Raw genomic sequence first — 24126 nt, 5'->3', positions numbered from 1 at the left:
GTTTCCAAAATTTCAAATTTCATTGAGCAGAAATAAATATAATAAAAGAGTTACTGCCATCATTGAAAATAGTGACTAAATACACACAGGTGTTCATCGACTCGTGTGATAATGATGAACACTTTATCTCCCGCTTGTAACCAAACAAGCAACAATGCCGTCATGTCAAGCAACTAGCAAAAAATACAAATATGAAACAAAGAATTTGAAGTATTTCAACATAAATCTGTAGAAAATTTTCTAAGCTGTACAAGGTACTATAGTTCTTCGAATAAGTTCGGATATTCATAGTAGCATAGTTAATATAAATTTATCTTTTCCTGTTCTATTTAAAATACTAAAAATTACAAATATTTATATTTTTTGTATCAGTTCAAAATTTAGATACGTAGAATAATTATTCTATGTAAAATTACGTAACCATTTTCAAATATTTTACACACACATTTTTTTTTAATAAAAAGATGTTCTTTATATTCATATAATATATAATTTTTGTTGTTGATAAAAGCACTAACTAAAAACACAAATTATTATTAGTATTATTTTTTTTTTAATAAACAGTTTTTTTTTTTTGTTCAAAATAAATTATTTTAAAACATATAAATGATTATTTTTCGTCCATGTGTGTAGAACGTTGATTCACCAACATGTATATTTTATTTTATTGGATGGATCCACAGAAATTACATACGACGTCACCATAATTCAATGTTGTGTTTCTTGCATTCATACGATTTTGATTTCTAAAACAAGGGCACTAAACTTGAAAAAATGTTTATTTTTTCGCTTTTATTTAGTTTGTTAGTAAAATAATTAAGACAGTATCAAAATAATAAAAACATACGACTTTTACGTCAATATTTTATGCATTAGAAAGTAAATCCCTAATTCTCGCCTGCTATTTACTGTTTACCAAAACATGATATTCTCTTGTAATTTCAAAGTTTCCCGAGGAAAATTATTTATTCTTATATTTTGAGATTTATAAATAAATTTGTCAAGCCTTTTTTAAACTTTAATAAAGAAATCCGTTTCAGCAAAAAATAAGCGTTTTATAAACCGCTGAAACGGCTATTAAGTACAAAATGAGAGCTAAAATCAATAATTTGAGGGCTTTGAAACTTAATAAAGTTCGACGTAATTTTAATGATAAGTAAGGGGCCTTTATGTAAAATTCTCTACCTGTACCAACTCGCTATTACCGTCCTAATTAAACAAGTTTCCCTTTTTGTTCCACAAACGATGTCTCCCATCTTGATTTTAGAAATCTCTCTAAATAGTCGGATAAAGGAATGCATAAAATAGCCTTTCTTAGGCAGTCCTCAATAACAGCTCTGATTTTGATGAATTTTTTTTCAAAATGAATCTTTTTGTATATTATTTAAAATCAGAAACATTTCAGAGGGGGGAAAGTAATCTGGAGGTGAAATGGGCAATGTCGCGACTGATATATCGACGCCTGATGAAAAAAAAATCATCCAAATCGGAGCTGTTATTGAGGACTCTTGAGTAAAAACATTCATTGATGCGACTAAAATGTTGAGAACAGTTTTTCCAAAAAATTGACACTTGTTTTCAAAATTATAATTTTATAAATTATGGTTTTAAGAAATTATCTTTTACAGTATAGAACGACTTTATACGCTGCCTACCTGAGGTTGTACCAAAAATACCACAAAAGTGATTTACGTTACAGGGTACAGTTCTGTTTTTTTCGCCTCGGATTGATAGTTTCGAAATAAAACTAAAAAAAAGACTGCTAATCCAAAAACATAAGTCAGTAATTGACGAAATCAACTTTATGTTTACATTTTCAAACAAAAGTTGTTAAGAATGTTATTCTTAACGATTTTTTCCACCATCATTTTTAACGTAAAACTAATATTTAGCGAGATTATTAACTTCACGCCTTAAATTCAGGTTGGTGCACTTTCTGGATTTTAAAGATACAAACTTAGACGAAGTGATGCATTAAAATTTCAGAGGACTTTTTTTAGGCAAAACTTGTACTACTACATTTCTGGTTTATACTTAGTTTAAAATTGAAAATAATGTTTCTAAGTGAACGAGCGAACAAAGTTTTCGGTACTAGTAGCGCCGATTCTTGATAACATTTATAGATTACCTTAATATCTTAACAAATCTTAATGAATCTTAACAAATTCACCAAATATTCCTTTATCCTAAATTTCTTTCCCAAAATCAAACCATAAAAGTCGTGTATATGAATCAAATAAACTTTTAATGAGTGTAAAATTCTCGATGCACTATTTTACATTTATTTTTCTCTTCAAAAATATAAAATTGTTGTCTAACTTTTGTGAAAATGTATTTTGTTTTAGTTGAATGAAATATTTGTTCGTCTTGAAGAACTGGAAGTCTCAGCAGACAAACATTCAAACTACTTTATTAGCTATGAATAAATCTATGTAAAAAAATTTGTTATAAAAATGATTTTATAAAATATTTCAGTTTTGTACTAATTTATATAGTTTATTTTTTATAGGTTTAATTACAGTTTTATTAATTATATTATAATCTATTTTATATTATTATGTAGTTGGTAAAAATTATACAACAATTTTATATTAATTAATCGTAATTAAAAGTGATTTATCAAAATTTAAAAAAAATTAAATTAATTCATTACTTTCATAAAATTGATAAGTAAAAAGTTGTTTAACAGAATGTCCAGCGTTTCTAGATAATCGACGGGTTAATCACTAATCCTAATTATTCAAGTATCTTAATATATTTATAAGCAATAAATTTACGCTTTAGAATGAAAAAAAAAAGAATGGCCAACATTATTTGGATGTTTTGTTTTTTTTAATGTATTTTGATTCGATTTTTACAAGTTTTATTTCTTAATTTCATAGAAATTCGTACAGGTTAGACCTACATTGACGCTTAACGTCATTAGAAGGTAGAAAAATAATATGGACACATGGGCGAATTATGAATTTTCAGAGTAATAACCCAACAATATTTGACAAACAAATTCTTTACATTTAATTTTTAAACAATACGAAATTGTCTGAAATATATTCGAAAAATCACTCTTCGTATGTCAATTTGCACAATATCTCGGACACTATACATCCAATAATCAAATGAACTCAATTTGTGGGTCAAAATTACTATGTGTACTTTTTATCGAAATCAGAGTAAAACAATTTTTATATATTTTCTTAAGCAACATCCGTTTAAAAATTTTGTTTACTAATATGATAAACTTCGATAAATATCGTATTTTGATCCAAAAAAATATAAAAATGAAGTTGGTTTGCCGATTGGTTGAGTATTTTGAACATTATCGAAATATTTTATGAAGTTCTATATTTTATACAGACTTTTCGGCGATAAATAATTACTCATCTCATCGTAAACTGAACTGAATTTTTGTGTCATTTTTTATCTACTTTTCCAAAAATATAGACAACAAAATATTTAAATTTCTTGATACTTTTTTAAGCGCCAAAGTTCAAAAATATAGACAACAAAATATTTAAATTTCTTGGTACTTTTTTAAGCGAAAAAGTCCAAAAACAAAATCTGTAAAATCGATTTGTTCGTGATTTGAATAAAAATTATTTGCTAACGTAATTATAACAGAAAAAAAACAAAGATACATTTTATTGTTGGATTATTTTCAGGATTTTTTTATACTTCTTAGATTTCCAAAACCCTTCCGAGTTTTTATAGTTTCTGGTTTGTGGTCTGCGACCTGGTGTATTAATACAAATAAATGGTTCCTCTTGTAAACATTTAAACTTTAAGAAGAAAAACAAAAAGAAAATTACTATTATATTCGTCACTACAAAAATAGGTAATCGCTAGACATACTATTAAAACAAGACAATGCAATTAATTCAATAAATCACTGTTAACGTTAAAATAAAAATAAAAACACTGAAGAAAAATGTGCATTTCCACCTAAATGATTAAAACACACGCTGCCTTATACTAATTAATAGTTTTTTGTTTAAATTATTATTTAATATTTACATTAAGTTATTTGAATAAAATTTTACTACTCATCTCAACATTTCGTCAATCTTATTGTTTAAAAATATGTGCGCAGAATGTATACAAAATATATATACGGAACGCTCAATTCAATGCACATGCATGCGCACAATTCAATCCACACACATAAAATTTTATTGAAACTTTATTTTATCAAAAAAAAAAGAACTAGGTATTCCCATACCACGAGTTTAGAATAGTTCGTTTTGGACGGGTCTAACTCATGATTTAAACCCATGAATGTGAATTTTTTTGATTATATTTTTTTTGATAAAATAATTTTTTTTGGACAAATATTTAAAAATGGCAACTTGTTTAAATGCCTCTCCTTCAATAATACAATCAGTTCAACTACATCTGTCGATTAATTTAAAATATCACAACCATTATAAAAAGAAACACGATTTTATATTTAAGAATTGAGAACATGGTATGATAATTTAATGATATTTTTTCTAACCAGGTGCATTTTGGACGCATGAAGTTTTCATTTTCCCAATCTGTCTGGACAAACGTAAAAACCCCCGTTTTTTAAATTTCTAGATTTAATAAATAAACTCAATAAAACTCATTTGTGAGTTTTTTGTATTTAACAGATTGATAGACATTGATCTTAACAACGGTCATCAGTTTTGACGTTTTTAACGTTCTCGTCCTAATAATCTTCTCAGCGTGTGATAATCGAGTTATTAAATGGTTTGTCACAGAATTAAATTTTCAATAACTTGAATAAGATAAAATTGGCTAAAAAACTGGTTAGGCGCAAGACTTAGAGGAAAATAGTTCGTGATTGAACTTCGCTTACTTTATTGTAACATTTTGAAACTAAATAGGAACACTGTCAACATTAGCAATCTAATTACCTCAAATCGAATTATGAAAAATAAAAATTGATTTTTGCAAAATTATGTGTGAGTCTGTATTAATAAAATGGCGATACGGTTACGTGTGTGAATTATGATAAAAAGTATTTTATCGAGCGTACACGTGTAAGAAACTGAAGGTAAGAAAAATATTGAAAATCTTAGATCAAACTAAATTGATTAACGTGTAATTTAAAACAATTACACGAGTTGTTATTTTTACATAATATATAATTTTTTAATACACCTTTTATTTTGAATATTACAGAGTGGTGCAAAAATTTCGACAAGATTGTAAAAAATAACTAATTTGGCATTTTGTTACTCGATTTTTCAAAACGAACAAAAGTGAGAATCTACAAAATCCATTTCATGTAATTTCAGAGCCAAATGACATTTTTACAAGAATGTACTGAAGTAAAGAATAGCTGGAAGTTCGTACTCATAATGCCCGTCGTAATATTTGCACCACCGGTACTTATGGCGTGATTTAATATTGGTAGTAAAATAATGATTGTTTCTTAATTTTTAAACAAAGTTAATCGCACAAAACAACAGAATATCCATTATCCTGTCGAATAGGAATTATGGATTTAATAAATAAACAATTAACATCCATTCTATCACGGAAATATTGGAAAAATATATGATCGTTGCAAATTTTTGCTCCGAAAAAATGTATTTTCGGGAGAGATTATGCATTCGACAAACATGATTCAATTGTTGTTATTAAATTTGAAATAGTTTTTATAACCACATTCATCGGATCCACAGTCGTTATTTTTTTTTGGTTAACTTTCTATTATAACGGAGAAAAAGTTTAAATTTTATGAATCTTGATATCAATTTCGACATTTTAAATCTCCTGTGTAACATCACAGTAAGTACGGGATGTACCAATTATTTTTTCATTAAAGTTATTACTTACGCTGGTATATGCATATTTTATATTAGTTATTTTAAATATATATAAATAAAATATATTTGACCCAACAAAATAGAAAATTTGTATGTTTAAAAGTGTATATTTTTGTATATTTAATATTCATTAATTATAATTAATTAATAAATAACCTGATTTTATTATTATTATGCGTATTATATTAAATATATTAAGCAGTTTCAAAAAAAAAAAAAATATTTCACCCATTTATTTAAAAATTATTATCCCCCAAACTCTGTTGACATTTTACATCAAACTAGATTAAAACATAATTTATTGCATATAGAGTGTTTCAAAAATATTGAGCGATTTCACATCAAAATAAAGTAAAAATGAGAACAGAATCGTCTAATTGGCAATTTCAATTTTCACATGGCAGTATTGAATTAGATCTTAGCAAACGTACACTAACTATTGACTATTTGATCATTTTGTGTAAGAATTGAAGAATCTTAAGAAAAAAAATCAGAAAACCCTCAACAAAGATTCAAGAATATAACTGTGTATTTAAATGTTGTTTTTAAGAAAAAGGGATTCAAGGTAAAAAGAATCGAGATAATGGAAGGGATCTCGTTGAAATTTTCTGCATGTAATGAAAATATGTTAAAAGCATTAGCGAACCGTTTACCAACTAAATTAATTATGAATTTTACAAGATATGTTCCTTTTTATGAATAATAATAGGCTACAACGAATAGTTTTTGAAGTAGATAGATCCACAGTAAAAAAGCAAATGTTATAGCTAAAAAATTTCGAAAACACTCGTTAAAAAAATTATTGTACATGTCTTCATACAATTTCCTTATTGATAGTGAATTTATTTTGAAATGAAAAAAAAAACCACCGCATTCCTCCCAAGCACATCTATTTTTAAATGCAAAGTAGTGGAAAATGTTCTCATTTTCAAAATAAATTCAAGCTAGTAAGGTTTCAGGGTTCAACCGTTTACGGCTCATGGAAATGTTAAAATTTATGAAATAAACTAATAAATTCAAGTGATTCTACTACTATAAACTTGTGTTATAGATAGATCAAATACTGAACCAAATTCTGAATTTAAAAAATTTCTAATAACAAATTTGTATCGGTTATTGTATATGTCTTTTGAAAATCATGTCTCAACTGGAAACCAACTCAAATTCATTTTATTTTTGTAAATTCGTTTGAATAATCAAAAATACTGTTTTCGAGATTAACATTTGAAATATTTCCAAATCAAGGGTTAGAAAAGTGGCAGCTCCATAAAAAAGCTTATGGTTAGAAATGAAAGAAGATATATTGAAAACTTCTGGGTATTAAAAATAAACTAAAAGTCAAAGTAATTTTTTCCTCATTTTGATGTAAAAATATTGACCCTCACATCTGTTTAAATATTTTTGGTACACGCTGTTGTTAAAAGTTTGAGATAATAAAAAATATTATTGGGTTAAATACTTCTTAAATATCATATAATTTGCATATTGAAACTTCTTAATAAATTTGAAAGGGTTTTTTTTCTTTACAAATAATGTACGACTCGTGGGTATTATGAATTAAAGAAAAATTCTACCATTTTGCCTGTCTCATTCTTGCTCTCGCTCTATTATAAATCTATCTACCTCATTTAATTCATTAGCATAGAAATGAACGAAATGTTTTCTCGTCTATGATTCTAAAATATGAAAGAGAATTCTATCTAGTATATATTTTATAAGTCTATATATATATATATATATATTTTAAGAAATGAGATTAGAATATTACTATTTATATATATAATTATATAAAGTTAATAAATCACTCGGTATTGACTTGAATGAATCATTAATATATGCAAAAAAAAAAAATGAATAACGAGAAAACGACGCGTATTGTAGTTATTCAATTGTTTTTCCTATTTAAAAACACTTTGAGATCACACTTGTTGCGTATTTGTTTTAAAAAATTCGTTTACGGATTTCTTTTTACGTGAGGGACTTTTTTTTTGTTTTACGTTACGTAATTATTTTGGACTTACCATCATTATTATTCTTTTAAAAGAAATAAATCAAAACAGCAGAAGGACAACGAACAATATTATAAAGTTTTGTTTTTCATATTCAAGAGTCTTTCGGTTAGTGTTCAAAAAGAAAATGTTTCATTTTGTGAACACTATGTAAAAATCACACAACATTAACACTAGAAAAAGTAGTGAACCTGATGATGTTGATGACGATGATTATTATAATAATAATGAACTTGGTGATGATGTGAACACTATGAAAGTCGTTGGCGTTTTGGTGACTGTGATACAACTTCACCGTCTTCTTCTTCTTCATCGGAATCACCCTCGTAATCGACAAGACCCTGTAGAATATATTTTTATTACTGAAAAAATTATCTATAAGAACAATATTGGGTCAATTATATTCTCTAATAATTCCCGATGACAGCGGTTTGTGGGTACAACTTTAAATTTAGAACTTATTTGTTAAAAACTAATATTTTTAATATTATAGAAAGATATAGAATTTGCTGCGTGTGATGCTGAATTTGATTCGGAAACAATGAATAATCTCTGTAAGAACCATGTTTCTTTACATAGAAAAAAAGTCAACCTTAGTGAATCAGTTGGTTAAGGCATAACCAAGTCCTTACGCCGCATGCTTGCGATAGCGTTTTCGGTTACCGATTATAAATAGTTGTGATGGATTGGCGTATTGCTTAATATATGCAAAAAAGTGTAAAAAGCTAAATAATAATAATAAGGAGCTAAAATTATCAGCGGTGTCCCTCGTGAACAACTACTATAAACTAACCTAACCTAGAAAAAAAATTTAGCCAATGTTTCCATATTTTCTTGGAATACTAAACATTAAATGTTTACCTAAATATATGCAAGCGAAAACGAAATATTCGAGGACATAGAAAACAATTAAAATCATACCTTCTTAAATAATGATGAAGTTTTACCAATGGCAGCCGCCGTAGACGTATTTATAGCATTCACAGAAGTTGTTGATGAAACGGTTACAGCTGCAGTACCTACATCTCCGCTACCAACAACCGATGAAGATGACGAGGATGTTGTGATTGACAGACTAGTTGGTGGACTTAATGGAGGACATTCACCCGCACCCGGAGTTGATGCTATTGTTGACGATGGTGTTACTTGCACTGAACTAGTTACGGTGGTTGTTGCAACATCATCTACACTTTGAGCATCAATTTCTTTTTCTGAACCCGTAGTATTAATTCCCGATAATAACAGACTTGGAGCACCTTGACCGCCATTGTTATTGTTATTATTGTTGTTACCTGTTGAGATATTTTTGGGTCCATTTGTTGATTCAGTCTTCACTTTATTTGTATCTATTATTTTACCAATAGCTGTATCGAATTCTGCATCTAGTTTAGTTGATTTTGTTGGTGATGATGTTAAATGGTTATGCCCACCTGGTGGTGTATTTGTGTTGATGTTATCTGTAGTGGCACCACCCGTATTTGCAGCTGGTACAACAGCTTCACCATCTTCAAAATCTTCGTCTTCATTAAACCACATCTCTTCTTCTTCTTCAAGTTGTCGTTGGTCACGTCTATAACGGCCACTACGTAATATTGATGGTACACTAAAATAGAGAAACAAAAGAAAAGTTATTCCTTCGTGTAATTCTTGACGCATCCATTATTTATGACATTCGTACTTGTAAAAATTTTAACAAATCAGGTACAAAAATTATCATAATTTACATCAAACTGTGAGTTTTAGTATAACTGATCCTTTTCTAACAACGTTTTATTATTCGGTTAAACGAGATTGAATCTTTCGTAAGATGGGAGAGAGGAGGGCTACTTCAAAAATCGTCAAAATTATTCTTACGTAACTAATGAATGGCCTCTTATTACGCTAAGCAATACTTTCTTCCTTTCATATGTATTTTGTGGACTATCATATAACTGAATTTCTAAAAGTTATTAATCGACCGTCTTGCAAAACGTCTATTGGATTATCCCAAGTCAACAAAATAATCATAAACATACATACCTTTCTAAAGATGTAGTACGTTCACGATCCTTAAACTTATCTTGATGCTGTTCGTATCGTGTTTTTAATGCTTTAAATGTTTGTACATATTCAATATCATTTAAAAATCGTCCAAAATTCTCCACAACATGTGTGCACAATGTTTTAATATCCTCCAATTTAATAAATTCAAACATTTCTAATATAGCTGAATCTAATAAATTATATCGTCCATTATTTCGTACAAATGTATCAATAACAGGTGCAAATAAATTGCCTTTTATTATATAACGATTATAGAATTCATCTTTTAATGCAATCAATTTACGCATAAAACGTAATGCACATAATACTAAAAATTTATGTGTTGATTTCATTAATACAAGTATACGACGTAACAGATCTTTATTTAAAATGCAATTCTTTATATGATATGTATGATGTTCAACACAAAATGATAATAATTCTAAGATCAATCCTAATAGTTGTACTGTTTGATAATCTTCTTTTTCTGGTTCTCCATGTGCTGTATTTGCTAACAATGGTGCTATAAATAAAAAAAAAAATAAATCAAATATATTGAATATCAAAATTTTGCAAATAGCCTAAAAAGATTTCTTTTAAATTAAGCTTGAATATTCTCCTTATACTGTAAAATTTGTAACAAATTTCGGTGAATATTTTGACGCTTTTGTCTGACAGGAGGTTGAAAACTATTTCAGCGGTAAAATAAGGTCAAAAGTTGTATAAACAGACATACATAAAATAAAATTATAACATTGTAAAATTTTGAACATTTTCTGAAAAATATACTTGATTTGTAGCCCGAGGAGGAAAATAGCAGTTAATGAGACATATTGTTGCTTATACAAATTCCACTAAACTTATTTTTCGCTTAATTGTTTTAAAGGGATAAGTGAAAAACTTTTTTAAAACTTACCGATCATTATTTGAAAGCTGTGTTTATAGAAAAAATTTAAAAAATCTGTTTTTTCAGATTTATTTATTGCAGATAACATATTTTCTGGGTCTAACAATATACGCAATACACCCATTAATTGCATTGCACCACCTAATTCTGGATCGGTGTCACATATCATCTGTTCCATTATTACATTTAATAACATTTGATCCTAAAGAAAAAGAAATTATATAATCAATTGACTTTCGCATATTAAATGTAAATTTTGATTTAGTGTTTACAGGTTCGTGCAACCGTTAACGCAGTTATTAATAGTATCTGGATGATCGAGCTTTGCTCGTTATTTATTCTGAATAAACCTAGCTAGATTGAATTTTCGACCCCGAAATCTAATGCATACTAAATGTCATGAAAATCGTTAGAGCCGTTTCCGTAAGAAAACAACGTATTCTTAAAATGAAACCTAGCTAGATCTCTTTTATATATAGATATATAAACAAGAATTGCTCGTTTAAATATATAAGATTATCACCAAAGTGAATTACATTTAATTAAATGAGAGTATACTTAAGTATCGTTTTAAAAAATAAATCTATACGAATATAATACTCAGCATCGGATTTAAATGTTCAACTTATAACCAAAAAAAAAATCAGATCATTGGTCTAATTGTCTCTTCAATTAATATTAATATTTATAGACCGGTATTTATCCTGAAAAATGGGTCGGTGCTTTGATCTTTATTTTTCGAAGTAAACATTATCAGTGCAAACAGATTTCAGATCCATTTTCCGGGCCAAATACTGGACTATCATTAAAAGACCACAAGCCCATGATGAAGTTTTTCGGTTGAAATGATCCACCAGGAATCATGTTGAAAAAGATGCTCCTATATTTAAAAATAAGTTTAAATTTTAGTTTAGTATCCAGCAACGCCGTACATATTTAGTAGTGCAGCTGAGAGACAGCAAGGGGTGTGACATTCCTATTCTTACTTGTACCGCGTAAAAATAACGCCGTTGTGCTTAAACTTTACATATAGTAGCCTCTTTTTCAACATGATTCCTGGTGGGTCATTTCACCCGAAAAACTTCAGCATGGGCTTGTGGTCTATAAAACAGGGCATGTTTAGTAACAATTTAGCGCGCCAAAGTGCGCAGAATTATTCCATGAAAAACGAAGCTGCAAACATGTGACAATCAATGGTTTTTCGTACATTAATTAATGATTGATAGTTAAGGGCTTCCACGCTGCATTTATTTAAGGTAAAATGTCACTAATAATTTGTAATTTGTAAAGAATATATAGATATCAAGATTCTTAATGATTTTTTGATTCAGGTAGCTTTGTACCATATTTGTAGCTTGCTGACATTATAATTCCTTCTAATATGCCGAGTACTCGGCACCATTATTAAATTTTAACGATTATCCACAAATCATTCAAAGGAAATCGGCAGTCGGTAGGACATATGTATTTTCATATACCTAACAATGGTTGTCACTTCCTTCTAATAATATCAGTTTGAACTACCATACCATTCGATCGAACAAACACTCAGTCCTTTTCTTGATTCCTAGTACATATTTTTATTCAAAACTTATTCCCAAAGTTGGTAGAGAGAACAAAATATATTCTATGTCATCAAAATCACATCAGTTAAAGCATTCTATACTTAATTTAAAAAATAATATAGGTTAAATGGCTATTTTCAATAAAAAAAAGGGGCAGTAATAGCCCATTTAAATGTTAAGAACTATTAAATTTTTTTTATTACAACCATTTTGTATTTACAGTTAAAGAATGTATTTAAAAAAAAAAAAAGATACATTTCTTAACACACAATTTTGACCTATATTCTTTTCTAAATTAAAACAAGGTATATGGGAACCCATCACATAAAGTAAAGTTACAGTAATAACACTTACAATGTTACAACTGATACGACTTCAATGACATAAGAGTATACGTGGTCAATAGAACTCAGTAGATAGTGTGCAATTATGGAAGGCTTGAGGATGATTACACGATTCAATCCAAGATAAAATTTCCCCTCGCAGAAGTTAAAGAGGCAGTTCAGTTCTATTGATTTAAAAGACTGGATGTGGCTCAAAGTGTGCGTGGACAAGAAACACTTAATTTGACATTTAGTTCGTACTCGGTACTCGGAAAGGTGTGTTTCACTAATCTATCTTGGATAGAACAACGATCATAGGTTGTGAAATTTAGCATGTTATCTCACACCTATGGATTATTTTCTTTGAGGATATAAATGATAGAAGATGGATCATTTTGAAGTTAACATTCGGGGTGTTAAATTACTGATAGACAATATAAAATTGTAATTTCAGATTACACTTCGTTCGAACTATCCGCGATACGTATTAGATAACAAAACACTCTAAAGAGAGAAAATTGTTTTTAAAGCCAATTAACAATTTTTATGTGTTTTATTTCAAAGTCAATACTTCAGAAAAAAAAACTTTATTTTAAAAATTATAAAGTTTTAGAAAAATATCTTACCTCATCCGTAGTATTAGCTTGCTGTAACGTGTACTCTCGTACAACAGACGGTGAATACTCTACAATATATGTTAATATATCAATAGAGGCAGCTTTAGTTCGAGGGTCATCAATACCCAATGTAATCTCCAATGCTGATAAAATTCCTAGACTGGTTAACGTTTTATAAAATTGTTCTTTCGCTTGTGGTTGTAAATTTTGTGAATAATTACAAAATTCTTTTAAAAATAATACCAAATCACGACGTTTTGTATCTGGTGTTGTCTCATCGGTTAATAAACTAAATAATTCTGTTAAAAATTTTTCATCGTCTTGTAGAAGTGTTACAATCTCTACTTTATTAAAAAATATAAAACTTGACAGAGTTGATAACATGTTATCTTCAAATACTGAAGGGGTTGGTAAAACAACATCTTGTATATATTGTACACGAAATGTTTGATGGATTTTTGATAATAACTCCTTGTTGCGAATTGGTATTGCTTCTTTAAAACGTGCTTGTTGTTTTAAATATTGTCGATGTCGTTTTGGAGTACTTTGAGAGGGATCATACTCTAAACATCCCACCACATCAAAAATGATATCCTCGCTAAACATCACCTCAAACAATGCATTTTTATTTAACAGAAATATATTTTTAAAAATCTCGTATAGATGATGTAAGCCATCATGATTTTCGAGATCTTCGCACATATGGAATAAATTTAATAATTTTCGTATATAACCTTCATTTTCGATAGCTGTTGCGAGTTTTTCCTTACGCATCGGTGAAGTTAGGCTACTACTAAATAATTCATTGATATCCTCTAAACGACTTAGTTCACAACTTGGTAATTCAATTGGTGGGGCACTATCTGACATATCATCGAATCGCTCATCTTCAGATTCTTCCACAATATCCTGGGTGATCTCCACAGACGGATCTTTACCTTGCACTTGACAAATTTTCTCCCAGATTTCATCACAACCGGCTTTTTCTTGAAAACTTAACGCTAAATCAAAATTATCACCTTCGGACCATACAATTAATGTATCTTGCTGCTTTTGATATGCTGTATCTAATTGAATTTTGGATTCTAGTAATAATGTTCCATCGGACTCTGCTCGAACTAATAGTGAGATACCCTTCAGACGGTCTACAAACGACGATGATACATGTCCTGTACCTCTATCGTCCCATTGTCGATCTGCATTTAACGCGTATAATTTTACGCGTCGTCGCGTGTCAGTCATTCTTTATGTTTTAACACACTTTTTCTCGTTCTTAAACAAAATTGATGATGGTTATATGGTCCCTAAAATCAGACCATTTTCAAAATGTTAACCTAAAACACTAATACTCAATTTTATTATTTCAGTTTCCATTAAAATATTGAGCATTTATTCTCTTCGAAAGCAGATTCATGTCAAAATAAGGTTATAAAAAAAACAAAAATTATTGTTTAAAAAAATTAGAAATAAAGTTAATTTTGAAATATAGCGGCTGAAAAATCTTAGTAAATAATTTGATAATAAACCTTGGAAAATATACAATAATTACGTTTTGCGATAGTCACCAAGATTCAATTTCAATTATCTTACAAAAGGTTGTAATTAAAAATACTTTAGGCTATTTACTTGGAGAGTATTATCGATTTTTGAATTTAGCCGTTGTCATTTGAGGGGTATTATTTAAGGTTATAGATAAGTTTGTAAGTTATTTGCCAATATTCAATTTCATTGAAAATCTTTTATCAACAAATAAAGGTTATTTCAAAATCAATGTGAAAACGTCAGTATATTCGATTTCAAAGCGATGAACACGACTTAAATAAAGTTCTTAGGCTGTTTTGCAAATGTCTAACTGGAAAAATCCAATATTTGTCCGATAGAGTACATTTTTTCTACAGAGAGAGTTTGTTTTCACTATTCCTTATTATACAAAATATTAATTCTTCTTAAAATGTTACTTTCCAAATATTCTTCACGATATAGATATTTTAAAGGTTCGTCCCCCTTTTTCGAGACTCTACTTTCAGTGAATAAATCTGCTCTGTAAATCCATAACTGGAAACGTTTATATTAAAAATTAAGTGCAAAAAGAAATACTTACATTTGAAATTTACGATGGTTTTCAATTTTGAAAACCGGTACTAAATAAAAACAATTTTTTCTGATTATTCACTTTTACTTTTCCTGACCTTTCTAAAATATTTATTTGTATGTCAAATAACATAAATATCCAAGAAAAAAATAAAAAATAAATAAATAAAAATGAAAATCTCAGGAGATAAAAATAATGAATATGATAAAAAAAATGTTCAATAAAGTAAATCGCGATAGTCACACAAATATGAGTTCACAAATATTCACACACAACAAATCAAATCAAAGAGTTGTTCTGTTAATTCCTTCTCGTAAATGCACACATTATGCACATAAATATATGATATATTTGATACTATTGATTATAAATATTTGATCAAACATTTTTAATTCACTTTCAACAGTTTAATGGTGTAGTTATCTATTTATTTTCAATATTAGATATTGACGTACATTACATTTTTGCTTATTCAATTGAACAAAACATTCATTATCGCCATATTGGATTCATAACAACGCTCTGTGCGAGGTCGACACTGTCCACATTAAAAGCATATCATATACGAAAATAGCTTCTTTCTTCTACTAATACTATGAAAATAATATAGTCGACTTTGAATATTTTAATGGATTTGGAATTCAATATTTTTCATTCGAAATATTCTTTGAATTGTGTATAATAATTTGAGTATATTGATTGTGTTAAAATATTGACTAAATTATTTTAAAATTATTACATAAAAAATTTTCAATTTATTTTAAATTTTCATAGTTTTTAAATTGCGCAATCTGATGATTTTATCATTTCAAAAAAAAACATGGTTACAAGACTAAATTCAGAACTTCTAAACGTTCTTTTAAGCTACACGCACACTTTGACGAGCGATAATGTGTTAATAACTATTTACGAGTGGGATAACAGCATTATTAACGTACGCCAGCGAAATTTGCACAACGTATATTGTACAAAACTTTATCTATGCCTCCAAAATGTAAAAATTAACGATAATTATTATTTCAAATTTGTTATGATTTCTTTGAGAAAAAGAGGAAATTAAGAGTTACTATAGTAACTGAATAAGTAATTACGTTCACGTTGAATTTATTTAGTTAAACTTTACTCAATAGTAGGTAATATAAGTAGTGGCTCCAATGTTTAAAGTTCAAACTAAATAAACTTAGACAGTAATAAATATGTGTTATTTTGCTTGTTTAACTCATTGATTTTCAATTACTTATCTCTATTTATCAAATGGTTAAGAAGATGTAGATGCCATAATTATCGATAAACGACGCATTGCAAACATTGATTGTAATTAAGCGAAATTTTTGAAATAAAAATTATCCACTATTTATTTTTTAAATTAATATTTTAATTCTTACAATAACTATTTTGAAATTACAAAAATTAATTCTATCTCGAATCATTAAAATTTTTAGAAGAATTTAAAATTATAGGAAAAATATAGCAAAAATATTCGAATAAAAATTTAATTTTTTTCTTTTGAATTTTATGTTTAAATGTTTTAAGAATAATTTTAATAATGATTCATTAAAATTACTAAGCTTAAAATTTGTTTATTAATTTTAATAATTTTGTTATGTTGGACATTTTGTATGACTATGACACATGATTAGGGAAATGTCAAAAATGGTCAAAAACCTAGGCTCTAGATTGTAAAATTGTCAAAATGTATCCATATATAATCCAATTAATGTAAGTGACGCCCGAAATCAAAGCGTCCTTAAAATTAACCAATTTTAAGGTCTTTTGAGTTTTTTTGTTAATATTTAGCAATAGGTAGGCACCTGCGACTCATACCTTGCTTACATCGCAAATTATCAGGCGAACACTAACTCGAGTTGTTCGGTTTGATACTCCGTTGGACAAAATTTTGGACCATTGAGTGTTTACACGTAAATAGACTTTCCAGACTTCAGCGAGTAAGGCCAATTTTTTAAATTTTAAATCTCGAGAATGAAACACGGTTAAATGAAATAATTTAAGTTAAGATGGATGCCCGAAGTTGATAGAATTGTTAGATGAGATGAATAGAGACAAAACGAAGCCGATTTGGACCAGAAAATAGATAATAACGAAGCACTGATGTGGAAAACCTCTAAATGCCAGGGAAATTTCATTATGGATTATAAAAGAATTCATTTTGTCTCGGCCAGGGAAAATGATAAAAATACATATTCTGAGGGTCTCTGAGTGAGAATTATATAAAGCCATTCTTTACCAATATCTCAAATATTAATAGTAAATTTTTTTGAATTCGATTACTGAATTTTTTTATCAGAGTATGAAGAAAATAGATTATTTCTGTATTTTTCGTATAATTATGAGACTTAAAAACAATTAGGGAATTTTTGATAAAATTATGATTAGACCGATTCAATCACCATCTCGGGAAAATGCGATTTGATACAAACCTTTTTTTCGGATTAATACCTGATTATTAAAACGTTTATTTTAATAATCTCTGTACCATAATATATTTGATAGTATTTTTAGATATTGAAGAAATCCTCAAAAATATCAGACCTGATAGCATAATCAGAGCTTTGATAATCCAAATATCGATGGACTAATCGTTGAACTTCAGTTTGCTCTAAGTGCAAAGAAGTAGTAAAATCTCAGGCGACCGCGAAATATTCAAGAATCCTTCAGTCTTCTCCCCCAAAGTACTCATCGACATATCGTCTTTTTTGCCGAATGTTAAAAATAGACTGTTATCTTTTGTAACACCGTTTTTTAAATTTTAAAACCAATTGTCAATCTAAACCATCCAGGAACCCAATCTGCAAATACACTCAGACAAAACTTTATCAACTCTATTCATAAACTTACTACTAACCCATTTTTGTACTATTTTTATACCATGTATATATGAAAAATATCAAGGTATAGTAAGTTTAGTCCTAAGTTTGTAAAGAATAAAATTTTGGTATAGGTGTTCATAAAATTTTTACAGCGTGCTCAGGACATTTAAAGTGACGAGTTCGTAAATGAGCAACATAGGTCAATTGGGTCTAAGGTTCGTAGGACCCATCTTATGTATACCTTTAGAGATATATAACAAAGTTTAAATGTCAAAAATGTCCCTTAAAAAAAATAAACAACTTTTGTTTGAAACATTTTTTCGTAAACATCACTATTTACACGTGTGGGTGCAAATTTTATAGTATGTATTATATGGGAATATCAGTCATGTGTGTGCGACATATGTATGTATGCCATTAATTACATGACGTCAAGAAACAAACGAGTGCGTAATCAACACTGTCTATACATGGTATTTCAACAATTATCTCAGCCAGTTATTTGTTTTCACTTGTTATCCAACATTTTGGCTATTTTACATAATAATACTTATTTTACTTTATTAAAATAATAATATTGTAGAAGTTTGAAACATATCATTTCAATAATTATATAGCGACATTTTTAAAACATAAAATGAATAAAATAATATTAAAAATAGTATAATAATAATGAGAATGTAACATTCTGCCACGATTATGTGTATCATTTTGAAGATTTAACATTGCAAATCTTGGTGAAATTTGTTTGTAAGAGGGCACAGTTAAACATTTACCCTCGGCAGAGCATTCCCCTAAATTACCTTTATACACACAAAAATCATCAATTGGCCAAAAGTGATTTTCAAAGTGATAACAATCTTTTTTATCAATATCGACACAATACTGTCTTTCTTGTATTAGTGATTGATCGTGTAATAAATTTTCTGATGTATTATACCATTCGCGACTTTGTAAAATTTGTAAAAGTGTTAAATTTTTGTAAATATAATATGTAGCTTCATTAGCTGGAACACATTTATGGGTATGGTTTAAGTAACAGCAAACTCGACATGATGTTTCTGGTTCCAAACAAGCACATTCAGTTAAACCAATCCGTGTACATTCAATACTATGGCATTCATCGCCCAAACATTGTCCAAAGTATCCACAAGCACAACGTTTGGTATTCGTATGATTGCAAGGACATCGTTTTGGCGATGTCGATATTCCACAGTCTATTCCCATATATTTCAAGTCGCGATAAATGCAAGTTGGTAAACAACATAAGCCTTGTGATGGATGACATTGTTTATCAATTTTGACGTGACATTGATACACTGAACCACGTGGATAACAGCAAGGATCTTTTTCTACACAGTTAGTATAAAGCCCACAATCGCAATCTTCATTTATATCAATAATTTCTACAACAACAAAAATTAAATGTTCACGAATTATGACAAATTTTCAAAAGTTAAAAAATTCTAATAAAATCTAAAAAAAATAATATCTATGATAGTTTTCCTCGCTTTTGATTTAAAGAGAATATAAAAAAACATTCCCTTTAATTCGAGTATGCTTGAAAAGCTTGACTTACTGTACTACAAGAATTTTGGTGTTTAAGTTTCGGAAAAAAAAAATTATATTAATATTCCAAAATCATAATTACTATAAAAATTTGACATTTACCATTTCCACAATACGGTTCATCATCGGGCTCCAAACAACCATAGGATTTCTTAGATATGATTGGTGCAATATTTCTGCGACTGCATGATGAAAATTTGAAATTTGATGGGTTATATCCCGGTTTACTGCTTGCTGACATTAAAAAATTTGCACATTCTGATGTGTCTGGATCATGAAAACTTCCAAAACTATGACCAATTTCATGGGCAAGTGCTATTTGTATTAGTCTCTAAATAAAATTATCTTATTGAAAATTAATTACGGATTCTGGCTTTCTCAAATTTTTTTATTTATTTTAATGAGATAATAGTGAAAAATGTATAATACCATTATTTATTTAATTGCCCCTGCCTGGTAGTGGAAGTGGTGTGAAAGAGTGGAGACATAAGCCTGATAATTAATCTATCTAAAGTCTCCAGAAATATATAGGTTAGGTTACACGTCGTTGGGCTGTCCACGAAGGACACACTTAGGCTATAGAGCCCATTGTGATACCATATATGTGTTTTACCACCTTTCCGCTGATAATTTCATTCATCAGCTCCTCAATTTCAGAGGCTGAGTGCACCTCTTTCATTCATATACCATGCACTACACCAGTCCATCAAAACTATTAATTAAATTAATTTTGTTTCGACGGCGGGAATCGAACCCGCTACCCTAAACATACCGCGGACGGAATTGGTTACGCCTTAACCAACTGAGTTAATAGGGTGACAGAAATATATAACTGTTAAAAAATTATGCAACTGTTAAAATACAAGACCTCTAACATATTAGTGTAATCACAGGACGGCGTGCGACAGAACGTTGATAATGTTTTGGTAACTTCTAAATGTTGGTTTTTCATGGTAAACCGACCAAATAAGTTTATTGAAGAAGTACAGGGGTTGATTTTTAAATAGGCACAATAATATAATAATGTTTTGTGTCAAGTTGGTAGACTTTTTGTAATGTTTTTAACTTACTTGTGTTAATCTAGTTTCAGAATCCAAAACAGTTGAAATGGCCAATAAATTCAAGTGACTGCCTTCAATTGTAGGCCGTTCACAAATACCACCAGCATGAAGTTGTTCACTTTGAGATACACGATCCGCAGCTGTAAAGCTGACTCCAATTACATGATTCATAAATGATCTAGCTGTGAATGTAATCCCTAAACAAACATCTTCTAATATTGTTAAGTGAGTTAAAGATAACAAATAATTATTTGGATGTAATAGTGCTTTTGTTTTTAAGTTTGGGTCATTTGGACCCACATTGTTTAAAACATTGATATACTTTATTTTAAAACCAATGTTATCACTAATACCATCCCCATTGAAATCAGTACATCGAAATATTGTTTCAGCCTCTTGTAAATATGATATCATTTCAAGTGTTGCCAAACTTATATCTCCTTGTGCAATTCTGTATAAAAATGTATTGTCGCCCATTAATAAAACACTACAAACTTTCCTAAAATTAAAATTAATTTATATTGATAAATCTGGATCGAGATGAAAAACAATTATTCTAGGATATGGCGTGGCGTGTCAAATCCATGAACCCAAACTTTCTGCCCCGTGATAAATAAGTCCCTGAGTCGATGTGGAACATTTAATCTCATAGAACATATATATGGCGGAACGGCCATATTTCGGCCATATAGAGGAGGATGTAGAAATCTGGGAAAAAAGTGGATCCTAACCGTCTGGAAGCAACGGTAGGTCAAAGCATTCATTTTTCATAAACAGGGAAAAATAGCGGCAGACAAAACTTTATAGCTGTTTCGGGGGGGGGGGGGGCGGTTGAATTAAATCGGAAAAAAGTAAATCCTAACCGGATAAACTCAAGTGCGATTTTTGAAATCAAACGCGGGATAGTTCCTGAAAATTGCTGTAAAACGAAGTGAGTAAAAACTGAAAAGAATTTCTGCCGCTTGCCAAATAATTTCAATAACGACTGCACAAACGTTAAATAATACTGACAGACATTTAAAGACAAGCTTACTTATAAGGATCTCTTGAAGATTAATGTTATATATACGTTTACGGATAGTTACTAGCTGCAAGGCGATTATAGTTATAAAGGTTTAGGGTAAAAAGCAGTTTCACTTATATATAGATTCTCGAATAGACTTCGTATGATTTCTATATTATATGAATATTTTAGGATTATAATCACGGAACATTTTCTCTATGAGTTTTATCGCTCATCCCATGAGACTATCTATAAATGATTTATATTAAGAATGCTGGTTGTGTAGATTGGTTGAACTTATAAATATTGGCAATAATGTTGTTATAGTAGCAATGAATTTAAATTAAAGAAATAAAAATTTTACTTCACCCGACAGGCGCTTGATTTAATTTTCTGGTAACACGACGTCTTTGATACAGTTCAGTTGAAATTGAATCATTAACTAATTCAAATTGATCTACTTCTATTAACGTTTTCAGCGGTATATTTCCTTCATAATATTGTCCTCTAGGACCAATATAATCCTGTTCATCATATATAATACTTAAAGAACAATTACACCTAAAATAGGAAATATTAAAGAAAGATCAATAATATACCGAGCTATATATACCTTTCTAACTTGAGAGAGTGTATGGGGAATCATCGGCTACCGTTAGACTTATGAATCTTTATTATTTTTATGGACAGCTATTACAGCTAGGGCTGCTCTAATAACATTTAAAAGATACGTTTACATGTTATCTGTTAATAAATTAGTTGAATAATAGCAAATTCGACTTACGAAGGAAGCCACCGTCGGTCATCGGGGCGGGTAGAGCGTGTAAACGAAATTATAATGAATATGTATGTACCTTAAAAGAGTAAATAACGAAAATATAACTTAATCTGTTCTAAAATCCAATCCAGCACGCCGATCAAATTTTTTCTTCAGTCAATCGCATGATAGTATTTCAATTTAATCCACTATCTGATTTATGACGATTTGAATTTCAGAACACACAAATGGTTCGTTAACCCTGCGTGCGTACACTGGATCTTTTGAGGAAACAGTCGAAATTTGAAACTCAAATTTCTCCCTGACTGAGGGTGGCTTAGAAATAACTTTTTCATTAGAAACTCTGGATTGTAGTGTGAAAAGAAGGCCCAAGGAACACATGAGTGTAGTAAAAGAGACTCAAAATAAGAAGTCAGTGTATATACACACGGCATCAGTATTTTCGAAGATAAGTACACTTCATACCTTCCATCTTCTATGTATTCTATCTTTTAAATTTCATATGGCACTCCCTACCTTGCAAAACCTCATTTCAAAGGTCATAAAATTCTCTCTTTCTACCATGCTAAAAAAAGTAAATCGATATTGGTTCTTAAAATGGACTAACTTAAGAACCAATCGATCTATTTCTTTTTCTTATCATGGTTGAATGGGTAACTATATGCCCTTTAAAATGAAGTGTAACAAGGTAGGGAGTGCCATTTGAAATTTCAAAGTTGGGGTGACTAGTGGTGAAGGGATGAAACCTAAAATTCGATATCTAAATCGACGTGTTTTCACTCAAAAAAATAATCACATCAGATCAAAAGTTATTAAGAATGGATATTTTATATTTGATTAATGCAGAGTTATGCAATTTTAATAAAATCATCTTTTTCCACTTTATATGCATTTTAACAAAATCCAATTTTAATCCATTCATGTGCGTCACTAATTAGATGACGAGGCATTTTGCTATTTGTCCGAACTAAAAGTTCTGATACCCCCAAACAACTATATAAAATTATATAAAAATTAAAGCATGTGTAATTTCAAATGTAAACTTTAAGAGTCAATAACTCGAAAACTAAGCCGAAACTTAAAAATTTTTACTCATTTTCGATTTGTTTTACTATGGTTTTGCTAACAATATTTCATCGTCAAATCGTGGCGCCGCGGATATCGTAATTTCTCCCCCAAACTAAATAAATATTCTGTGCTGTACCTCGAATTTTTCCTTAAATTTGTATCTGAAATTTTACTGTGTTTCATAATAGAAGGAAACTTATGTAAACGTTCCACATAATAATTATGAAGCTCAAGTTGAATTCGACCATAAAAACAGTTACAATATATATAACCGTTTACAAAACTTGTAAATGGATTTCTCATATCAAAACCTTCGACAAATGTTCCACCATGTTTTAACATTGTTTCGTTAACATTTTTATTGTCCATAACAACTGATATTTTAATATTACTCATTTTTTGATTCGGTATCAAACAAAATAAATGCCGTTTTCTAAATAATGTAAATGTTAAATATATACATTGATCATA

The 24126-nt window shown here is 29.2% G+C and overlaps 2 protein-coding genes across 4 annotated transcripts; both read right to left on the bottom strand.

Moving 5' to 3' along the window:
• Positions 1 to 576: 576 nt before the first annotated feature.
• Positions 577 to 15482, bottom strand: LOC123292100 (serine/threonine-protein phosphatase 4 regulatory subunit 3A). Of its 3 annotated transcripts, XM_044872635.1 has the most exons (8): positions 15358 to 15482; positions 13266 to 14560; positions 10761 to 10953; positions 9842 to 10367; positions 9181 to 9425; positions 8744 to 9114; positions 7835 to 8163; positions 577 to 746 (listed from the first exon to the last, which is right to left on the bottom strand). In XM_044872635.1, the coding sequence occupies exons 2-7, from the start codon at positions 14496 to 14498 to the stop codon at positions 8074 to 8076; spliced, it is 2658 nt and encodes an 885-aa protein (XP_044728570.1). In that variant the 5' UTR covers positions 14499 to 14560; positions 15358 to 15482; the 3' UTR covers positions 577 to 746; positions 7835 to 8073. The 3 variants fall into 3 exon arrangements, with proteins under 3 accessions (XP_044728570.1, XP_044728568.1, XP_044728569.1); XM_044872633.1 differs by having other exon boundaries at positions 578 to 746; positions 8744 to 9425; XM_044872634.1 differs by having other exon boundaries at positions 579 to 746; positions 8014 to 8163; positions 8744 to 9425.
• On the bottom strand, positions 15171 to 24051 carry LOC123292762 (disintegrin and metalloproteinase domain-containing protein 10-like). The gene is made up of 7 exons (XM_044873476.1): positions 23792 to 24051; positions 22179 to 22370; positions 21129 to 21305; positions 20816 to 20984; positions 19848 to 20076; positions 19224 to 19582; positions 15171 to 15311 (listed from the first exon to the last, which is right to left on the bottom strand). The coding sequence occupies exons 1-7, from the start codon at positions 24049 to 24051 to the stop codon at positions 15171 to 15173; spliced, it is 1527 nt and encodes a 508-aa protein (XP_044729411.1).
• Between the last annotated feature and the right edge of the window lie 75 nt (positions 24052 to 24126).

Source organism: Chrysoperla carnea, chromosome 2 (assembly GCF_905475395.1).
Source record: "Chrysoperla carnea chromosome 2, inChrCarn1.1, whole genome shotgun sequence".
NCBI classification, from domain to species: domain Eukaryota; kingdom Metazoa; phylum Arthropoda; class Insecta; order Neuroptera; family Chrysopidae; genus Chrysoperla; species Chrysoperla carnea.
This window is presented reverse-complemented; position numbering and strand designations above follow the sequence as displayed.

Bases quoted from the DNA above. Each gene is read 5' to 3' on its own strand.
- LOC123292762 (XM_044873476.1), bottom strand. From the start codon at position 24,051: ATGAGTAATATTAAAATATCAGTTGTTATGGACAATAAAAATGTTAAC. The intron at 19,583-19,847 runs GTAAATGTCAAA...TTGTTGTTGTAG, and splicing joins TGAACCGTATTGTGGAAATG to AAATTATTGATATAAATGAA. The intron at 15,312-19,223 runs GTTTGCTGTTAC...AAACGTTTCCAG, and splicing joins AACCAGAAACATCATGTCGA to TTATGGATTTACAGAGCAGA.
- LOC123292100 (XM_044872633.1), bottom strand. From the start codon at position 14,498: ATGACTGACACGCGACGACGCGTAAAATTATACGCGTTAAATGCAGAT. The intron at 10,954-13,265 runs GTAAGATATTTT...CTTTTTCTTTAG, and splicing joins AAGCTAATACTACGGATGAG to GATCAAATGTTATTAAATGT. The intron at 8,164-8,743 runs GTATGATTTTAA...TATATTCTACAG, and splicing joins CTTCATCATTATTTAAGAAG to GGTCTTGTCGATTACGAGGG.